At 39.3% G+C, this 22,059-nt stretch overlaps 2 protein-coding genes across 2 annotated transcripts in view; one reads left to right on the top strand and one right to left on the bottom strand.

The window, feature by feature from the left end:
• Positions 1–280: 280 nt before the first annotated feature.
• psmc2 (proteasome 26S subunit, ATPase 2) lies at positions 281–4,978 on the bottom strand. The gene is made up of 12 exons (XM_061960679.2): positions 4,812–4,978; positions 3,268–3,305; positions 3,100–3,181; positions 2,910–3,009; positions 2,686–2,817; positions 2,247–2,319; positions 2,013–2,108; positions 1,645–1,809; positions 1,473–1,560; positions 1,166–1,368; positions 629–725; positions 281–533 (listed from the first exon to the last, which is right to left on the bottom strand). Exons 1-12 carry the CDS (start codon positions 4,879–4,881, stop codon positions 376–378), a joined length of 1,302 nt encoding a protein of 433 aa, XP_061816663.1. The 5' UTR covers positions 4,882–4,978; the 3' UTR covers positions 281–375.
• A 196-nt stretch (positions 4,979–5,174) lies between these two features.
• The window catches only part of dnajc2 (DnaJ (Hsp40) homolog, subfamily C, member 2), a 29,033-nt gene continuing 12,148 nt past the window's right edge, over positions 5,175–22,059 (top strand). Inside the window, exons 1-10 of the mRNA XM_061960677.2 lie at positions 5,175–5,399; positions 7,612–7,802; positions 8,503–8,578; positions 12,444–12,542; positions 13,449–13,671; positions 13,745–13,810; positions 13,891–13,982; positions 14,070–14,191; positions 21,800–21,949; positions 22,034–22,059. The exon at positions 22,034–22,059 is cut by the window's right edge and continues 63 nt beyond it. Coding sequence (XP_061816661.1) covers positions 5,345–5,399; positions 7,612–7,802; positions 8,503–8,578; positions 12,444–12,542; positions 13,449–13,671; positions 13,745–13,810; positions 13,891–13,982; positions 14,070–14,191; positions 21,800–21,949; positions 22,034–22,059 — 1,100 coding nt within the window. The 5' untranslated portion in view covers positions 5,175–5,344. The remainder of the gene's footprint in view (positions 5,400–7,611; positions 7,803–8,502; positions 8,579–12,443; positions 12,543–13,448; positions 13,672–13,744; positions 13,811–13,890; positions 13,983–14,069; positions 14,192–21,799; positions 21,950–22,033) is intronic.

The raw sequence follows: 22,059 nt of genomic DNA, 5'->3' as shown, positions 1-22,059 counted from the left end.
CAGTACATATAAACTGAAACATTCTTAGAAACAAACCCTTTGAATTTTTTATTTTATGTCAACAAAAGCGGTCTTGTTTTGTTGACTTAAGCCATCATGGACCAGGACTTGAAGAGTTGAGTCGACAAAAATGCTGCAACACTTTAATCAATTTTCTATATTGCTTTTCCTCAAGTGTCACATGAATGCTGGAGACTATCCCAGCTGACTTTTGGTGAAATGTCAGTTTTCTTATTTTGACAAACTTCACATTTTTTAAATGAACAATCATGGGACTATATTTTGGAATAAACTTTTATTTTTAAATGGCAAAAAGACAATATTTCTTGACTCGGTTCTCTGTTTTCTACATAAAAAGAAAAAGCCAAGAAGAGCTTAATTGTAGGTCATGTATCGGGGCGTGGCGCTGAACTTGGCGTAGGACTTGATGACTTTGTTAACGGCCTCCAGGAAGTCTTTCTCTGTGGCAATCTTTCTGCGAGCTCTGATGGCAAACATGCCGGCCTCTGTGCACACACTGCGAATCTCAGCACCTGGTTAAAAAAAGCGGCACAATATCAAACATTGTGATTCTTCCTTGCTACTACCAAATGATAATATCGCATTATGTCTACAAAGGTGAGTTCACCTGTGCTGTTGGGACAGAGGCGAGCTAACAGCTCAAAGCGAATGTCTCTCTCCACACTCATGGAACGTGCGTGAATCTTGAAGATGTGCGTGCGACCCTGAAGCAAATGAGGAAGATGTTACGAAATGGAAAAATGGGAACTCCTAATATGAACTGACAGTAGCTCTCTATTGTGAATAGCGAACAATTAAGCTTTAATATCTTTTTACCCCATTTGTCCCTCCAAAAATAGTATGTTAAGAAACTTATACACTACCATCATTTGTTTCTCCACACATTTGCAGATTTCTTTACACTACTTTTAATTGTACTTTAAAAAAAAAAAAAGATTCATAAAAAGTGGTTTGATGACACTATCTGCAGGGGAAAGAGTGCTGCAGCTTTGACAAAACTGCACAATAAAAATTATTTTGTTTGCCTGTCATTGTTATTGAATGTAAAATATACTAAATACCCGAGAGAAGCATATTTTAGGGTTTACAGTATCAAAAACAGGGCTTTTTATTAATTCATCCATTATTTTGAGGTTTATCCCACCTCTAAATCGGGCAAGCTGAACTCGATCTTTCTGTCCAGGCGTCCGGGTCTCATCAGGGCCGGGTCCAGCGTGTCGGGTCTGTTAGTGGCCATCAGCACTTTGATGTTGCCACGAGGGTCGAAGCCGTCCAGTTGGTTGATGAGCTCCAGCATAGTCCTCTGCACCTCGTTGTCCCCGCCAGCGCCGTCATCAAACCGTGCCCCTGGTGGGTTAACGAAATAAGAATTGTGGAAACTGTACTGGCACACAGGTAGATTCCGTAATTCATTGGGTTTATGCACGTCATGTTAATGTAATCCGCATCACCTCCAATGGCGTCAATTTCATCAAAGAAGATAAGACAGGCCTTCTTTGTCCTGGCCATCTCAAACAGCTCACGCACCATACGGGCACCCTAAAAGACACAGAAACTAGTTAGCATCCAGCACCATTTCCACCTAAGGGGGGAAAAAAGGATTTAGCCATGATGTGCGCTTACCTCTCCCACGTACTTCTGCACCAGCTCAGAGCCGATGACTCTGATGAAGCAGGCGTCTGTGCGATTGGCGACAGCGCGGGCGCACAGGGTCTTTCCGGTACCAGGTGGCCCGAACAGCAGCACGCCTTTTGGAGGCTCGATACCCAGATTGACAAAACGCTCCGGCTGGTGTTAAAAAACATTGTTGTGTTGGAGATTGGTCCAAATACTAATATTGATACCAAGGGGGATATCAGCATCAAATTAATACTAGCATGTTTTTTTCTACATCAACAAATTGAAGGAAAAAAAACAACAAAATCATTCAATGATCTTGAAACAGAATATGGTCGCCCAGATCTAATCTAAATGGTAAATGAGCAACTTACATGAAGCAAGGGGGTCTCCACCACTTCCCTCAGTTTTTCAATCTGCTCCTTGCAGCCACCGACATCGCTGTAGGTAACATCCGGCTTCTCTTCCACCTACAACCACACAATTCAAAAACAATGACTTTAAAGTTCCAGCATCTGTATTGAAAACAGATTTGAACTAATTATTTTCAATAATCACTTGACAATAAAATAAAAGACAATTTTCAGGGTTGCCTGGGGTGTTTTTACCTGCATCATGGTGACGGTTGGATCAATTTTAGGAGGCAGAGGGATGTGGATCTGATACTTGTTTCTGTCAACACTGAGGACACAAAAAAGTATGTTAGTGTTTCTCATTGTTTACAACAATCACAAACACCTCTACACAGTGTAACATATTTAGCCTTGTCCTCCAATGATTGATAATGACACTTAAGAAACTAATAAATGTACTTTATTTGCCGTAATGCAGGGGATGATTACTATCTTAGGGGAGCGGCCACACACTGTGTATGGAGGTACACAATTAGCTGTTAGCTGCTTGTCAGCCAGGTGACTAAAAACAAACAGTGTCAGACAGAGGGAGTTTGTAAAGGGATGAATGGTCTGGGAAACTCTGTACTTGAACCAGACTTTGAAGCATCTAGTAATCAGTGTGTCGATTCTAATTTTTTTATTTATTTCTCACCCTACTCTCATGCCCTCCTCGATGTCTGTTGGGGCCACCTGGTCACTTAAATCCACCACAAACTTGGCAAACTGCTTCACATTGATGATGTATTTGGGGTCCTCAGAGTCTGCGTTTATAATCTTTGTGCACCTGTTAAAAGCCAAGGACAACACACAGATTAAAACTTGCATGTAAAAGAATAGTTAACTCCGCATTGCAGTCTCAACAAATGCAACATGTACCTTGCAACTTGGAGCGGTTGCTCACTTTGAAGGGTCTGTTTGTCAGCAGCCAGATCCCATAGGGCGGGTGGTGCCAGCCCCGTATCAGACTCCTTGATACCTGGCAAAATAATAGTTGAAATGATACTGCTGGCGAGGGAAGATGTGTATTGTTGTGGGAGTCTCTGTTCCAGGTGTGTGCTTTGTTTACCTGTGAGCTCGTTGATCTTTTTAAGCAGCTGCTGAATGTCATCTTCCACTTGTTTGATCTGTCTGGAATATGTGCTCTGACCCTGACATTAGAAGACAATGATGGAGATTAAAACAGAATGCATTTCATACTCAACACTTCTATTATTTTGCACGGACGCTCTCTTACATAAGTCTTCAACAAAGCGATGTCTCCTTCATCCAAAGCTGCGTTGGAGATAGTTATGGTTTATTTATTTTACTTTTTACAAACAAATACCACTGAAGTACATCACACGTTTACAGTTGCACAATTTAAAATATCTGAAAAGGAGTGGGAAAATGACTGAATTTTGAATACAGTCTTGGCACTAAATCTATTAGGTCGCGAAAAACCCAAGACCGCACATCACTCGCTTCACTTTGCAGCGCATAACAAGAGGGGGTTTATTTGATTACACAAAGAGACCTAAATTTGACCTCAACTGTAAATGTAGAGGTCGGAGTACAACTATATGCTACTTTCAGGCCCTGTTTTTTTTAAGGCTGTGAATTTTTGGGCACCACACAATTTGATTTGATTCTTGGGGGTAACGATTCGCTTCAGAATCTATTCTCTTTTCAAAACTGTTCTTGATTCAAAATCAATACTTTTTTTTTAATAACATTGGGTGCCAGTTCTATGATTAACTACATTCCTCCATAAAATAGATAAACAGCTCTGATAAATGTCTGTATTACGTAGAAGAAAACTGGTTTTGTTTAATAAAATTACTACAACCTAACTGTTAATCTATTCCCTGCCAGTTAACAGTTTATCTATACACTGCTATATAGCGGTTTATTCATCCTTCACTGCCATATTACTGTCATCTATTCATTGTCATATAACTATTATAATTGCTAACTTGCCTGAACCATGATGCTGCTGTATAGGAGGATTGCTCAACTAAGTTTTGTTGTGTTGCAAATACATTGACAATAAAACATCTATCCTATCCTGGCAGTAATCCTGCAAAAAAAATATTATTTTCAGGTTTCTCAATGTTAAAAATTTCACACGTTGCACTATTTTGTCACACTTTATTACGCATTTCTTACATATTCCTTATTGTTGTACCTTAATTTAAAGGGGTTATTTGTTAAGTGTTTACATTAACTGTTCTCCATGGTTGTGTTGACATTTCCTTTCTTTTCCACTTTGGTAGCTGAGGGGATTGTAATTAGAGGAAGGTAACAAATTAACATTTAATATTTTTCTCTCCTGGTCCATGTTGTCTATAAGTCATAAACTATCATATAGATCAATATAGAAAATATTATATCGTGATACAGTTTTCAGATATATCGCCCAACTCTAATACGATATAATTTACAATAATAATAATTTATAAATATAATTTATATTTTAGGATAGCATCTAGCCGGAGAATGCATGTCGTTGATGACCCCTGTGGCCGACATAGTGTACACGCAACGTCCATGAATTTGCAGCACCATGACTATAAATGAGGTACTTCTTGAGCCGTAATTAACAGTTCAAATTTACATTTTGAAAATAAAATTCTAATACGTTCCTGCAATCTGCTTTTGTCAAGTTACTGTTTTATTTACGTGCAAAAACAGACGTAACTTGCCTCAACGACCGTAGCTAACTAGCGAACAGCTACTAGCTGTAGATTCACACTGCTTAACAAAGACCGCTAATATTTTGTCAGCTTTTTAAAATGATACCTCTGATCGGGGAGTCATCTTTGGCCTCCTCTTTTGTCTTCCTCTGGTCGTCTCCTAAATAGTCTGGCATATTTACTTTAGAGGACTTTCTAACTACCACAACGTAATGCTCAAGCAGCTAAAGTGTACTATTACACAGCAGCTTTAGGTTTCCGTTTCAGGGCCGGAAGTAGTTGTCGGAGTGTTATGAAAGATACACCCGCATTAGATATACTTTCCTTTAAAAAAATCTAATTATACGTAGTTGTAAAACTAATTAAATTAAGATTTTTTAAATTTTTCATTATTTCATAAAATTTGCACCAGTGGGTTTTGTGACTTTAGGAAAATATATACCGGAACAAAATATTAGGGAATATCTACTGTAACACGGAACATTTTACAATGTGACACGCGGAGTTTCTCACGAATGTGTTCTTTTTTAGTGGATGCCCATGTGGTGTGTAATTAATCGGGCCTGGATTTGAAGCACTTTGAAGCATATAGTTTTATAATTGCGGCACCTGAATGTTCGTGTTGCCATTCTTCTAAAAATGTTGTTAGAAGCGGCGGACGGGGATGGAACGACTGTGTTGAAAGCTGTTGCCGGTAAGAAGTGTGTGTGAGGCCAGAGGGAGGTAGCTTGCAAAGCTACACTACTTTCAGTTTGTTAGCATACTCGTTAGCGATATGCTTAATGACTGACAACACAGTGAGCTAATATAAAAAACTAATCTAAATTGAATGTGTTCCTTACATATTGTAATGACAGCAATAGTGGGAGTTTAACCCAGCAATGATACTGTTGCATAATAGCAAATTGCTGCCCACTCATGTCCCACATAATGCATCCTATTGACAGGTAGTCCATTCATTTATTTCAAACCGATACATTCATTCATATTTCACCACCTGTTTTATTTAAACTACTTTCTATTTTATTAGGAAAGTAAGTTATATATTAAAGTACAGGATTTGTACTTCAAGAGTAATTTACTCAACTGTTTTTTTTGAAGTCAGAAGTTTATTGGGAATATTTGTTTGTGTGCGATTTAACAAAGATTAAAGTATATATACATGTATATGTATATATATGTGTATATGTATGTATGTATGTATGTATATATATGTATGTGTGTATATGGATATATATGTGTATATATATATGTATGTATGTATGTATGTATATATATGTATGTGTGTATATGTATATATATATGTGTCTATACATGTATGTGTATATATATGTATGTATGTATGTATGTAAGTATGTATGTATATATATATATGTATGTGTGTATATGTATATATATGTGTCTATACATGTATGTGTATATATATATATATGTGTATATATATATATATATATATATATATATATATATGTGTGTGTATATATATATATATGTGTGTGTATATATATATATATATATATATATATATATATATATACATATATATACACACACACACCGTATTTATCGGACTATAAGTGGCAGTTTTTTCATAGTTTGGCCGGGGGTGCGACTTATACTCAGGAGCGACTTATGTGTGAAATTATTAACACATTACCGTAAAATATCAAATAATATTATTTAGCTTATTCACATAAGAGACTAGACGTATAAGATTTCATGGGATTTAGAGATTAGGAGTGACAGATTGTTTGGTAAACGTATAGCATGTTCTATATGTTATAGTTATTTGAATGACTCTTACCATAATATGTTACGTTAACATACCAGGCACGTTCTCAGTTGGTTATTTATGCGTCATATAACGTACACTTATTCAGCCTGTTGTTCACTATTCTTTATTTATTTTAAATTTCCTTTCAAATGTCCACGGCGTGGCGCAGTGGAAGAATGGCCGTGCGCGACCCGAGGGTCCCTGGTTCAATCCCCACCTAGTACCAATCTCGTCATGTCCGTTGTGTCCTGAGCAAGACACTTCACCCTTGCTCCTGATGGGTGCTGGTTAGCGCCTTGCATGGCAGCTCCCTCCATCAGTGTGTGAATGTGTGTGTGAATGGGTAAATGTGGAAGTAGTGTCAAAGCGCTTTGAGTACCTTGAAGGTAGAAAAGCGCTATACAAGTACAACCCATTTATCATTTATCATTATTCTTGGTGTTGGGTTTTATCAAATACATTTCCCCCAAAAATGTGACTTATACTCCAGTGCGACTTATATATGTTTTTTTCCGTCTTTATTATGCATTTTCGGCCGGTGCGACTTATACTCCGGAGCAACTTATACTCCGAAAAATACAGTATATATGTGTGTGTGTGTGTGTGTGTGTGTGTGTGTGTATCTATATATATTTATATTTAAAGTAGAGCTGCAACAACTAATCGATTATAAAAAATATCCATCCATCCATCCATTTTCTACCGCTTATTCCCTTTGGGGTCGCGGGGGGCGCTGGAGCCTATCTCAGCTACAATCGGGCGGAAGGCGGGGTACACCCTGGATAAGTCGCCACCAAATAGTTGGCGGTTAATTTAGTAATCGATTCGTTGGATCTATGCTATGCGCAGAGGCAATTTTTAATTTTTTTTTTTTTAAATTCTTTATTTTTTATTTTTTTTATCTAAACCTTTATTTATAAACTGCAACATGTACAAACAGCTGAAAAACAATAATCAAAATAAGTATGGTGCCAGTATGCTGTTTTTCCCCCCAATAAAATACTGGAAAGGATAGAAATGTAGTTTGTCTCTTTTATCCGATTATTAATCGAAGTAATAATCGACAGATTAATCGATGATCAAATTAATTGTTAGTTGCAGCCCTAATTTAAAGTTGTTTGCCCTATACTAGCCTCTGTGCAGGTTCTGGTAGAGCCGGTGGGGCGCTGGTTCGAAGCCTATGTGAAGAGGCGAAACAAGAACGCCTCGACCTCTTTTCAGGAACTGGAAGAGGAAGAGGAGTCATCAGAGGAGTCCGATGATGAGGAGTTTCAGCTGGAGGAGCATCCATTGCTCCGAACTCTTGACCCAAAGGATTGGAAGGTGTCAGAACTATCCAATACTTGCTTATTTTCAGTAATCAAATTAAACAAGAACACTTTAAATTGTTAAGTACAGTGGAACCTGCTTTAATCGGCCCCTTTTATGTTGGCAAGTTGTCCCTGTTGATCATGTACTGGTTCACCATGTTTTTTTTTTAAGTCAGGGAGCTATACATAAATGGTGGACCACTTTCTGTTAACAAAACATTTGATCAAAAATTAGTTTGATCATGTCAACATGTGTTGTAGTATTGTTAACATCATCATTATCACTACGCAAAATGACAACAGCAACTTAACTACCTTCTATTTACACAGCATTAAAATTGCACACAATGATTTCTTGTTCTGTGCAAAGTAAGCTTCTATAAAAAGCATGGCATTGTTAACCTTGAGTATACTACTGCAACTACCCATCTAGCATCCATTAAGAAAGATTTGCATACAAAAGGTTCATTATCGTCCATTCTCCTAACGTCTCTGGCCAAAGCCACAAGTAAATGTGCAAGCGATGGCCAGTTTTGGGGTCAGCTAGTCTGAGAAGAGTTGACTTAAACGGGTTCGGGTTCCACTGTACTGCATTTTGTAAAATTGCAATAACCCCAATGTCTGACATGTGATCAGTTAATATTGTACCATTTGTTGATCTTTAGTTTAATGAAATAGTTTACAACATTTTGCCTCTGTTATTGTGCTGTTAGAATCAAGATCACTACGCTGTCCTCGGTCTCCCGCACTTGAGGTACAAAGCCACTCAGAAACAGATCAAAGCTGCACGTGAGTATGCTTTTGAGTCCTTCTCCCTAGTTCCTTCTTTATACTGTAAGGTACTCACTTGGCTCTTCTACTACGATTACTACTACTACGGTACTTCTACTAACACTACCAGGTTTTCCACGTGTCATTAAAAGGCATTAAAAGTAATTAAATGGATATTGCGAAAATTAAGGTTTTGAATGGCATTAAAAAGTATAAAGTACAATGTCTAAAGGCATTAAAAATGCTCATACAATTGTAGGACTGAGCGGATAGTCAATAAATCAATTAATGGAATAATAAATGAAAATTAACTTGATAACTTTGCCGGCATCAATAAATTGCTATGTCTGTTCCTTTTTTTCATCTCTGGCTTTCAAAATGGATACAAGCGGTCTCACTCTGTGCATTGCTCTCAGCACCTCAGCACATTTATTTGACAGTAGAATTAAATGAACAGAGTGAAGCTTCTTGTCCATCATCCACAATCTTTGTTTCGGTATGAGCAGGGAGGAGCGCTTGCTTACACATACAGAATACACGGACATTGCCTCACTAGTCACGACTCACTAATGAAAAGAACTGCTACGGAAGTGTTATCGTAGCAAAATTATTTGCAAACGTGTATCTCAATCTGAGCGTGTGTAATCCAATTCATGTATATGTGTACTAATGTGTGTCTGTTTATGTGTGTGTGCGTAATCAGATCTGTGTGTGTGTATTTTAAGTTGTAGTGTGTGTGCGTATTACCATGTGTGTGAAGCAGAAACCTTTTATTAGCTGTCTTTTTACACGTGACTTTTGTGACACTTAGGCTATGTGCAACTTGTCTGTACAGCGATTTGAACATGTGATATGATTAGTCTGTAACGCCCCCTTACCGTTCCTTTTACCGGTACTCACTACTAGTCGGCACCTTGCAGCCACTCACACTTGTGTTGCTGTTAAAACCAAGAACAATGGACTTTTCATCATTTGCTGTAAATAATAGTTCACGCTTTAGCAGTAACTTAGTGGTCACAAGTTTTTTTGTATTCAAATAAGTGATTATGTAATGACATAGAGGCCAAAATGATTGCCTTTCTTCCACCGGGGGGCTGGGCTCTCGCTTAGAAATAGGGCGACTGTGAGAAGCTCTACCATTCGGGAGGAATTAAGACTCAAGGCGCTATTTCTCCACATTGAGAGGAGCCAGATGAGGTGATTCAGGCATTTGGTCAAGATGCCCCCCAAATGCCTCCCTGGGGAGGTATTTAGGGCACAACCGTCGGTAAGAAGCCATGGGGAAGACCACAGTCATCTCTGAGGGAGATGACTGTGGTATGACCGGAGGAACAGCGATCATTTCAGCCGCTGTGTAATTACTGATAACTTACTTGAATACAAAAATACTTCTTACCACTAAGTTACTGCTAAAACATGAACTTTTATTGACAGCAAGTGATGAAAAGTCCATTGTTCTTAGCATCAACACCAACACGGGTGTGATTGGCTGCAATGCGCCGACTAGTGGTGAGTATATGGAAACCAAGAGGAAATTTAGTCAAATCCTTTTACACGTTCAAATCACTTTACTGACAGAAAAGTAGTACACTGCAGACGTGTCGCAAAAGTCACGTGTAAAAAGACAGCCAATAGAAGGTTCCTGCTTCACACACATCTAAATACGCAAACACACTTTTTTTTTACACACACGCCATTGAAAATACGGACAGACAGATATTTTTTTACACACAAACAAATCTTTAACACGGACAGACAACTTAAAACACACACATCCGGATCTGATTATACACAAACAGATTGTTATAAAGACACACACATTAGTACACACACACGTGAACTGGATTACACATGCACAGATTGGGATAGTCGTTTACAAATAATTTTGCTACAATGATACTTCCATACACTGCTAAGTAAAACAAGTTAGGGTGGTGTCTGTGTGGTAATAATTCATCTTCAAACTGAATGAGCAACATGAGCCCATCAGATAGGATGAACTAGCAAGGATGCCGTGATGGCATTGGCAATAAATAGACAACAAAACAAACTACTTGACCCAGTTTTTCCAACTGGGGAAAAAAACTGCACTTAAAAATGTTCAATATTTATTCAAGTGCAATTTTTACTAACAAAGATTGAGAGTCCATTTTATTTTTAAGTTTGTTTATTTTCATCCGTCCATATTCTACCGCTTCTCCCTCTGGAGGTTGCGGTGGGGGGCTGCAGCCTATCCCAGCTGCACTCGGGTGGAAATCAAGTGTACACCCTGGACAAGTGGCCACCTCATCGCAGGGCCAACACAGATAGGCAGACAAACATTTACGCACTAGGTCCAATTTAGTGTGACCAATCAGTCTATCCCCAGGTGCATGTCGTTTAGAAAAATAAGTCATTAACCTTCCAATTACAATAGTAAAAAAATAAATACCACAGTAATGAAAAATAGGTTTATTGCGTTTGAAAGGTTACTTGCATTATTGTTAATTATCGTGATTACAATAGTGCTTAATTTTGCCACAGTTAATGTAAACCTTCCAACTATTCAACATTATAATTGTCTAATGCTTACAATTGTGTGCTTTCGACTATATATAATAACGATCTGCAGTAGGACATGGACAATACATTTGTTTTAAGTTTCATTGAAAAGGCATTTAACATGTTATGTAGACCACAAGGAAGTGTTTTACATTCAGAAAAAAATCATAATAGGACCCCTTTAAAGCGCCTTATAGTGCGGTGCGCTCTTTGTTGGAAAATAGTCCTGAATAGACCCCCTCATCGACTGTGCGCTTTATAATCCGCTGCGCTCTATGGTCGGAAAAATACAATAGTTAATTCTCCATAAATTGAGTTTAAAAAATATGTGGTTGTGAATCATAATTGGTACAAAAATAGTTGTTTTCGTTGTTTGTTACCAAGTCTGCCGTTATTAGAACACACAAGCGTTTTCTATCCGGATGTATGAACACACATTGTCAGATGTGCGCTGCTATGGAAACAGAAATAAATGCTCCGAAGAATTAGTTCCGGCAATGATTAAATTGATCAAAATACAGTAAATATTGTACATAATGCATATTGTTATGAACATGTCTGTTACTACATTATATATAGACTTGCATAATAACGATCTGCAGTAGGATATGGACAATACATTTGTTTTAAGTTTCATTAAAAAGGCTTTTAATTATATTTGCTGATACCTGCAGAAACCCTGACTACTATGACATTACTATTTGCGATTTAAGGTACCAATGATTGTCACACACACTAGGTGTGGCAAAATTATTCTCTGCATTTGACCCATCACCCTTGATAACCCCCTGGGAGGTGAGGGGAGCAGTGAGCAGCAGCGGTGGCCGCGCTGAATCATTTTTGGTGATTTAACCCCCAATTCCAGCCCTTGATGCCGAGTGCCAAGCAGGGAGGTAATGGGTCCCATTTTTATAGTCTTTAGTATGACTTGGCCGGGGTTTGAACTCACAACCTACCGATCTCACTCTAACCACTAGGCCACTGAGTAGGTAGATTCTCACAGTTCTTTACTTGGTCATTGCAGTTTTGAGGCTTCGCAAGCTAAAGTGACAAAAATAAACACACAGGCTATTGTTAGCTTGCGTGTTGCAGTGCCTCACCTTATCTTTTACTCCACAGTTTCCACTTTGCTGCAACGCTAATCTCAGCCATACCTCCTTTATTGTCGTCGTTTGTTCCAGTATCTCACGTTGACCGACATGTTTAATGCGATGTGGTTGTTGCAGTTTCCCGCTGTGCTACTCTAGAGCCCAACTGTGCAGTGGAAAGGCGGCAGTATACGCTCTCTATTGTGCAAACAACTTACTTTGGTCACATACGGTACTTCATTGTTTCTCAACAGACAAAGCCATTGTGTTAAAACACCATCCTGACAAAAGGAAAGCTGCTGGGGAGCAGATTTTAGAAGGAGACAACGATTACTTCACATGTATAACTAAAGGTAAGATGTTACTTTTTAGGGGTGGGCAATCCTGCTAATGTTGGTATCAATCCAATACCAAGTAAATACATGGCCGATATTGCCAATACCACAACTATGTAACAATATGAGCAACACACCAAAAAACAGTTATTTGTGGAAAATAAACTTAGAGAACTGAAAAATATCTAACTCATCATGCTTGTACCGATCTGATACAGCTATTGATACTATCCTTGGTATTTACACTACCAATATTTAGGCTGATCTTCCTACTTTTTACTATATAACAATATCAGTAATGTAAGGATAAGAGCAACACAGCATAAACAGATATTTGTGAAAATAAACATAGAAGTAAACTGAACAATATCCATCTCATACAGATATGAATACTACCCTTGGTATTAACAGTATCAATGTTTAGAATGATCTTCCCACATCTACTATACGACAATATCAACAATGTAACAATCTGAGCAACACAACCAAAACAGATATCTGTGATAATAAACAAAGAAGAGAACTCACAATAATCCATCTCATCATGCTTGTGCTGATTTGGTACTACCATTGATATTAACAGTGGCAATATATAAATTGATTTGCCCACCTTTTAATATATACGATCCAGTATCAACAATGTAACAATGTGGGCGACACAACAAAAAGTATACAGTTATTTGTGAAAATAAATAGAAGAGAACCGAAAAATATCGATCTCATCATGCTTGTACCAATCTAATACTGATGCAAAGTCAAATTGCTTGTGTGTTAACCATACTTGGCCAATAAAGCTGAATCTGATTCTGATACTACCCTTGGAATAGATACTGTCCACAATAGAAACGATCTGCCCACCTCAGATCTTTTTACTTGCTTGTATCAACATGGGGTCCTCTCATACTCTGTTTTTATTCACTACAGCTATAGAAGTACTGTCTGACCCTGTGAAGAGACGAGCCTTTGACAGTGTAGATCCCACCTTTGACAATAATGTACCCTCAAAAGGAGAAGGCAAAGACAACTTTTTCCAGGTGTTTGCTTCTGTTTTTGAGCGAAATTCCCGATGGTCGATCAAAAAGCATGTGCCAAAACTAGGAACCGGGGAATCTTCCTTTGAAGACGTGGACAACTTCTACTCATTTTGGTATGTGGACAAGGTATCGTTTGAAACATTTGGGAAATTAAATATGTGTTAATACTCACTTGTGTTGTAACAGGTACAATTTTGATTCATGGAGGGAATTCTCATACTTGGATGAAGAGGAGAAAGAGAAGGCTGAATGGTAGAGTTTTTTACTCTTTAACCTAATGGTTGAGACCCCGAGTGTCTGACTGGCTTGTTCATATCCCTCCCACCTGATAGTCGTGATGAGAGGCGATGGATTGAAAAGCAGAATCGAGCCTCCAGAGCTCAGAGGAAGAAGGAGGAGATGAACAGAATACGAACACTAGTTGGTACAGAAACGGCCGATGTCATGTCACGTCACAGTTGAGAAGCTCCATTAATGACGATTAGTAATGTGTTGTATTTGTTCCATACAGACACCGCCTACAGCTGTGATCCCAGAATAAAGAAGTTCAAAGACGACGAAAAAGCCAGGAAGGAATCTGAGAAGAAGGCGAAAGCTGAAGCCAAGAAGAGAGAGCAGGAAGAGAAGGAGCGAGTAAGTGTCATTTAACAAGTGCAAGTGTTCACATGTGCTGGGGCCTATCTCCGCTACATTCAGGCAGAAGGCGAGGTACACCCTGGACAAGTCGCCACCTCATTGCAGGGCCAACACTGATAGACAGAAGGACCGCAAAATGACACCTATTAGCAGACATGCTATCTGTATATTATCATATTATTTCGCAATATTATGCAAAACCAACTTTTCTTACCTTCTGGTACCTGCTGATGTGTATTTGGGATCTGCATAAGTCCTGAAATTTTGCGCGCATCCGCCATTAGTCTGTGACGACACCTTAGTCTATAAGCTTCTTTTTTCCCTATCTTCTTGTTATGGGGCATTCATCCTCCGCTGTTGCCAGTTCTAGTATAAAGTATCGTAAAGTTCGAAGTTATATCTGTCAGTAGACTCTCTATGAAAGCGTTAAAAACTACCGGTGCAAGTGGGTTTACATATTTCACATACGGAACTTTAGTTATGAGAGGGTCAGACGGTTTTTCACGGGACACATTTCTGGCGTTGTTTTTGCACTAGCTAGCCACGGAAGAGGAGATGCTGTGCCGTTATTGATTTAAGTAAAGTCTGAATGTCATTAAAACAATTAGCTCCATCTTTTGACACTTCTTCCACTCCCATGCTTGCACGCTACACCGGTACAACAAAGATGACGGGGAAAAGACGCTGTAAAAGTGGAGCCACGTAAATAAGACCGCCCACAAAATGGGGCATCCTGAAGCGGCGGTCAGAAAGCGACTTGAGGATGGTCTGTAAAACATAATCTATGCAAGATTTTAACCAAATAACAACCATTACATGTTATTTAGACTGCAAGAAAGTGTTCAAAATTTAGAAAAAAATCATAATATGACCCCTCTAATGCGCCTTATATTCCGGTGTGCCTTTTGTTGGAAAATAGTCCTAAATAGACCCCTCATCGGGCTGTGCGCTTTATAATCCGGTGCGCTCTATGGTCCGAAAAATACGGTAGTTCATTCTCCATAAATTCAGATTCAAAAAGATGTGGTTGTGAATCATAATTGGTCCAAAAATAGTTGTTTTTGTTGTTTGTTACCAAGTCTGCCGTGATTAGAACACACACAAGCATTTTCTATCCGGAAGTATGAACACACATTGTCAGACGTACGCTGCTATGGAAACATAAATAAATGCTCGAAGAATTAGTTCCGGCAATGATTAAATTGATCAAAATACAGTTAATATTGTACATAACACATATTGTTATGAACGTGTCTGTTACTACATTATATATAGACGTGCAGTGTGTATATAAAACACTGATGGAGGGTTTTGAAGCTGTTTTAGAGGGCTTTGAAGGCTACAACAGTGACTCCCATTAGCCGCATCTTCCAAGCGTTTATCATGTTTAAAATCCCAAACAAATGACGTGTGTTCTTGTCTCTCATAATGATTGTGAACGATATGCAAAATTCCCCAAAAAAGTGCTGTGTCCCTTTAAAGGGGTCATGTCATATGATTTTTTAATTTTATTTTTACATTTAAAACAGTTCGTTGTAGTCTACGTAACATCTAATGGTGGTTCTTTGGGTAAACATTTACACAGATTTTGTTTCACAGACTTACTTTCAAGTCATTTTTTTCTCCCTTTTAAAACGGTTCGCTTTGAGAGGCAGAGTTGTTGGATGCACCTCGCCCCCCCCCCCCCCCCCCCACATTGAGTGCGCATTCGCACCGCCTGAATGAAATGTTTTGTAGTTTTTTAGCTTTCTTGATTTTATTGAGAACTATGGTATCATTATTAAGCACCAATATTACTGGAGGATGAGGCCAAACATTTAACACCCCGGGAGCAAGCCAGGAGCAGGCATTCTAATAGCTAAGCTAAACAACATTGAGAAATAACTGCTTAATAACATTTTAAAAGTGTAGATGGAAGTACGTTACCGCAGAAAGTATGCACTTATTACCAAGAAATGAACAAATAGATTTGTAAAAGTCTAGAGCAGTGGTTCTTAACCTGGGTTAGGTGAGTCAGCCTCAGGGGTTCGGTGGAGCCCCACGCGTAGGTCAAGACACACCGACTCATCGTGTAAATAAAAACTTCTCCCTATCGGCGTATTATGGATACCCCCAAACAATGTTCCCTCTAACTTTCCATCTGATTTGCAGGTGTGTAATTTGTTGTGAGTTCATGCACTGTGTTGGTTTTGTTCTTTGAACAAGGTGATGTTCATGCGCGGTTCATTTTGTGCACCAGTAAAACAACATATAACTTTGCGCAAATGAAACTGGTGGGGTTCGGTTCCTTCGACAAGGTTAAGAACCACTGGTCTAGAGAGAGGATATTATAACTGCCTTTAGTGTGTCATCATTGTCACACCTGTGACAAAAACAAAACCACGTGTTGGTGCAGTCTTTTCAGTCTTAAAAAAATAATCGATAGAGTAGACCATCAAGCCCTTCTGTCTAAACAGACTCACTTCAATAAGATGTCAAAACTTAGTTTTAAATCTCTTACTTCTCAATCTTTGTGTGTTGGCGGCACTATGTCGTCTTACCTTGAACGTCCAGCAGGGGTCCCACAAGGTTCTATTCTGCCCAGTGTTCTCTCTCCTGACTTGTTAAATCTACTTGCTAATTTCCTCTTCTAGCTGGTTGTGCGTTTCCAGGTAGACTTCTGTAAAAGTGTACAAAGCACTTATTCTTTTCTTGTTTCACTACTTCACATTCAAGCTAGCTTAGCGGTTAGCATGGTTTCTCCTCGCCTCCTGCTGTATTTTGTATAGTGTGTCAGCGCTAGTTCCACATTTTGGAATCATCTATATTACTTTATTCAACATACTTAAATAACAAATAGTCGGAAGTTTGTTCATAAATTCAGAATCGTCCATTTGCTCCTTAAAGCCTGTCTACTTCTGAACAAAAGTAAAACTGTGTCCATGATGTTCACAAAAGAACATAAAACTGGGGGCGATCCAGTGTGTTCCTGGGGGATGTTGAACTTTACACCATAAAGGAGTTCAAGAACCTTAGGGTCACATTGGACCCTACACTCTCATTTAAAAAACAAAGCAAACACAAATTATATCCATAAAACTTCAAACAAATCCGACTATTAATTACAATAATTCTGCTAGAATGTTCCTACAGTCAATGATACATTCACACATTACTACATTACAACCAGGTCACTCACTGCATACACCGAATTAAAACCTATAGAAATTAATTCAATCAAATTTCGTCGGGGCAGTTTTTCACAGACTAGTCCCACCTTCATTTTTGACAGACATTACACTAAGATTTTGTCACCAGAGCTTCCTCTGGAGGAGATCTTGACATCCCACACAGAAAAACAACCTTTTGGTCAAACATTTCTGTCAGTCATTAGAAGTCACAACTTAGCAACAAACATAAGTGAATGCACCACTTTTTGCACATTTAAAAAGCACGTTAAACTCTTTCTGAAAAGTACCCAGTCATGACATCACCTGAACTGATTTTATTGTTGTCATGTAAATCTGTTTTTCATGGCTGTCAAAAATTACAAGTTAACTCATGTGATCACCAAAAAATATCACGTAAAACCTTATATACAGACAAAGATTAATCACGCAATTTATTTTGAATACACATGCTAATTTACCATAACCGCAGATGGTTACCGGAAAGATGGCGAGGTTTGTAACACCTTTTGATTACTCATTAATCCAAATCAAAAGTGTGATTAATCTGATTTTTTATTTTTTTTTAAATCATTTGACAGCACTGGTGTTGTCCTTCTCTGTTTCTTGTCTTCCTGACTCGGGACTACAAATGTAACATTCTAAAATGTAGCTCATTTACAGTATGTACCCAAGTATACAAGTGTTTATTATTGCACAAATAAATACAAATCGACGAACATGGTCAATCATTTTTGTCGACATAAATCTTAAGAGCCAAAGGGGTAATTTTGATGAAAAAGGATCTGTTTATGTCGACAGTATTGTTAATTTCATTATTATCAAGCAGTGTGAAAGTGTAACATACCTACTGTCTGGTTACACAACATTAAACAGTGACTTCCTGCACACTTCAAAGTCAGCTTCAAAATAAAGGCACATAAAGTGGGTACAGAAAGTATTTAGACCCATTTAAATGTTTAACTCCGTTTCATTGCAGCCATTTGATTAAAAAAAAAAAAAAATCAAAAAAGTTTTTTTAATTTATCATTAATGTCTACACTCAGCACCCCATCCTGACAGAAAAAAACAGAAATGTAGACATTTTTGCATATTAATTAAAAAAAAACACTGAAATATCACATGGTCAGAAGTATTCAGACCCTTTGCTGTGACACTCATATTTAACTCACATGCTGTCCATTTATTCTGATCCTCCTTGAGATGGTTCTGCTCCTTCATTGAAGTCCAGCTGTGTTAATTAAACAGATTGGACTTGATAAGGAAAGGCACACACCTGTCTGTATAAGACAGGTGTGCATGTCAAATGAGAATCATGAGGTCGAAGGAACTGCTCAAAGAGCTCAAGGACAGAATTGTGGCAAGGCACCGATCTGGCCAAGGTTAAAAAATAATTTATGCCGCACTCAAGGTCCCTAAGAGCACAGTGACCTCCATAATCCTTAAATGGAAGAAGTTTGGGACAACCACAACTCTTCCTAGACCAGGCTGTCCAGCCAAACTGAGCAATTGTGGGAGAAGAGCCTTGGTGAGAGAGGTAAAGAAGAACTCAAAGATCACTGTGGCTGAGCTCCAGAGATGCAGCAGGGGGATGGGAGAAAGTTCCTTAAAGTCAGCTATCAATGCAGCTCTCCACCAGTCGGGGCTTTATGGCAGAGTGGCCCAACGGAAGCCTCTCCTCAGTGCAAGCGATATGAAAGCCTGCATAGAGTTAGGCAAAAAACAATTAAGGACTCCCAGACTATGAGAAATAAGATTTTCTGGTCTGATAAGAACAATATTTAATTAACATTTTGGCGTTTAAGGTGCCATATGTAGTAATTTGGCCAAAAATGGTACTGCAATCACGGTCAAATTTCTGTAGTCCTCTCCCACTTTCCCTGATTGAGGTTGCCAGATACGCAGCCGAATCCGAATCCTACTCCAAGGAAATTCAAATGGCAATCAATGAGTCCTACACTGTAGGTTTCTTTTGTTTATGCTTCTTGCAAGATGGTTTACTATGTAATTATGCCACATTTTTAGCCAAATGTTTTTGTAAAGTTACACAGCAATATTTTAGTCCAAAGTCGGGACAGATTGTTGGCATTACCCTACTAAAAGGTCTTGTTTGACCGCACGGACCACCATCGAAATAAATATATATAATAATGTATGGGCAGCACGGTGGGACAGGGGTTAGTGCCTGTGCCTCACAATACGAAGGTCCTGAGTAGTCCTAAATTCAATCCCAGGCTCGGGATCTTTCTGTGTGGAGTTTGCATGTTCTCACCGTGACTGCGTGGGTTCCCTCCGGGTACTCCGGCTTCCTCCCGCCACCAAAAACATGCACATGGGAATAGGTTGCTTGGCAACACTAAATTGGCCCTAGTGTGTGAATGTGAGTGTGAATGTTGTCTATCTGTGTTGGCCCTGTGATGAGGTGGCGACTTGTCCAGGGTGTACCCCACCCATCCAGGGGCGGTATAGCTCGGTTGGTAGAGTGGCCGTGCCAGCAACTTGAGGGTTCCAGGTTCAATCCCCGCTTCCGCCATCCTAGTCTCTGCCGTTGTGTCCTTGGGCAAGACACTTTACCCACCTTCTCCCAGTGCCACCCACACTGGTTTAAATGTAACTTAGATATTGGGTTTTCACTATGTAAAGCGCTTTGAGTCACTAGAGAAAAGCGCTATATAAATATAATTCACTTCACTTCACTTCACCTCCCGCCCGAATGCAGCTGAGATAGGCTCCAGCACCCCCTGCAACCCCGAAAGGGACAAGCAGTAGAAAATGGATGGATATTTAATATATTATATATCACAAAGGCCTACTTTGATGGCAAGCCAAGGCTAACAGTAAAATTACCGCCACATTTGGTTCAGCATAACTCCATGTTGCATCATGTTGCATTCTCTTCCATGTACGCACATCACCATCTTTCAGTGCAGAGTGCAATTCTGTGAACCAACCCACATTACGCAAAAACCACGTTACGCATAAATCATATACTGTAGCCTACTACCATGTCAATACACAAAGTAGAACATCATTACCGTAATTTCCGGACTATAAGCCGCTACTTTTTCCCCTCGTTCTGGTCCCTGCGGCTTATACAACGGTGCGGCTTTTCTACCGCTTACGGTAACCAGGGGCGCGCACTACCGAGGATGCGCGAGACCGAGGCAGACATCTGGCGCCAGGTAACGAGAGAAAAACAAAGAGTAGGAGAGCGTCAGCGACAGTTTGCGCGAAGGAAGTGTTCATGCAAACACCCTCAATATGGAAACGGCTGACGAAGCCGGAGCCGTTGATTCCACTGACAAAGAGGAAGGTTTTGAGAGCGAGAACAAAGGAGAGAGAATGGCTGACGACGCCATTTTGGACCTGTTCTTCTCCGACACCGACGAAGAGGATTTCGGTGGTTTTAGTACGCAGGAAGAAGACGATGACACAATGATTAAAGACTGACTTTTCATATACCGGTAGTAGGCTGGTTATTTTGATAACGTAAACGGCCGCGGGACTGCACTTTTACTGCCGTGTTACAGGCGAGCACTTTGTATTACTTTGCACCGTTGTATTATTTGTACTCTGCACGAATGCTGTTCGCCATGTCAAAGATGTGAAAGTTTGATTGAATGATTGAAAGATTTATTGTTAATAAATGGGACACTTTGCATTCCCAAACAGTCATCTCTGTCCCGACAATCCCCTCCGTGGTAGCAGGAACCCCTATATACTACGGTAATTACACATCAAAACGCCTGCGGCTTATAGTCGGGTGCGGCTTATATATGGAGCAATCTGTATTTCCCCCTAAATTTAGCTGGTGCAACTTATAGTCAGGTGCGCCTTATAGTCTGGAAATTACGGTACATGTAATGCATTATATTGTGCCAAGAAAATACCTCCTCATATGTGCCTGATGCATACAGTACCAGAAACCGCAATTAGCTGTGCTAATGTTGGAACGCATTTCCTCAGCGTATCAGCAGATTGATAACGAAATCGGCACTGACACTACCCATATCCACATAGAGCCCTAAAATAAAGGAGCTCGTCAGATCTCTTGGTGAGGTGGCTCGCTACAGTCAGCCAAATTTTAGAACTGTCTGCATTACTTTATTTACAATTAATAAATCTATTATGGATTATTGACGTTTACTAATCGATTTTATAATGCATCTAAAAATCGATAATTTCCCCCACCTCTAGTAACTGTTATTATTGTCTGATTGGAGACGGCGCCCAGTGATAGTTGGTGTTGCAATGTTGTTGTCCAGGTTGAAATCGGGATACATTTGTGGGAATAATGGCCCTCGGAGATTTTCGGGATGGGCACTGATATTCGGGACTCTCTGTAAAATGGGGAGGGTTGACATGTATGAAAATCCTTGTTGTAGGGTTTAGGGTTTGGAAACTTAATAAAGGCATCTCTGAAATTGTGTGTGTGCAGGTCCGACAGGCAGAGTTGGAGGCGGCTCGTTTGGTAAAAGAGAAAGAAGAAGAAGAGGCCAAACAAGCCGCCCAGTTGGCCAAGAAAGAGAAGGACATTCAGAAGAAGGCCATCAAAAAGGAAAGGCAGAAGCTCAGGACAACATGCAAGGTTAATTATTGTTTATTTACAGTATTAACTTTTAGACACGCTCAGCTCCTAACATGTTATTTTACGTCTTGTCCCACGTTTCAGAACTGGAACTACTTTGCTGACAATGA

This window comes from Nerophis lumbriciformis, linkage group LG05 (assembly GCF_033978685.3).
Source record: "Nerophis lumbriciformis linkage group LG05, RoL_Nlum_v2.1, whole genome shotgun sequence".
Taxonomy (NCBI): domain Eukaryota; kingdom Metazoa; phylum Chordata; class Actinopteri; order Syngnathiformes; family Syngnathidae; genus Nerophis; species Nerophis lumbriciformis.
This window is presented reverse-complemented; position numbering and strand designations above follow the sequence as displayed.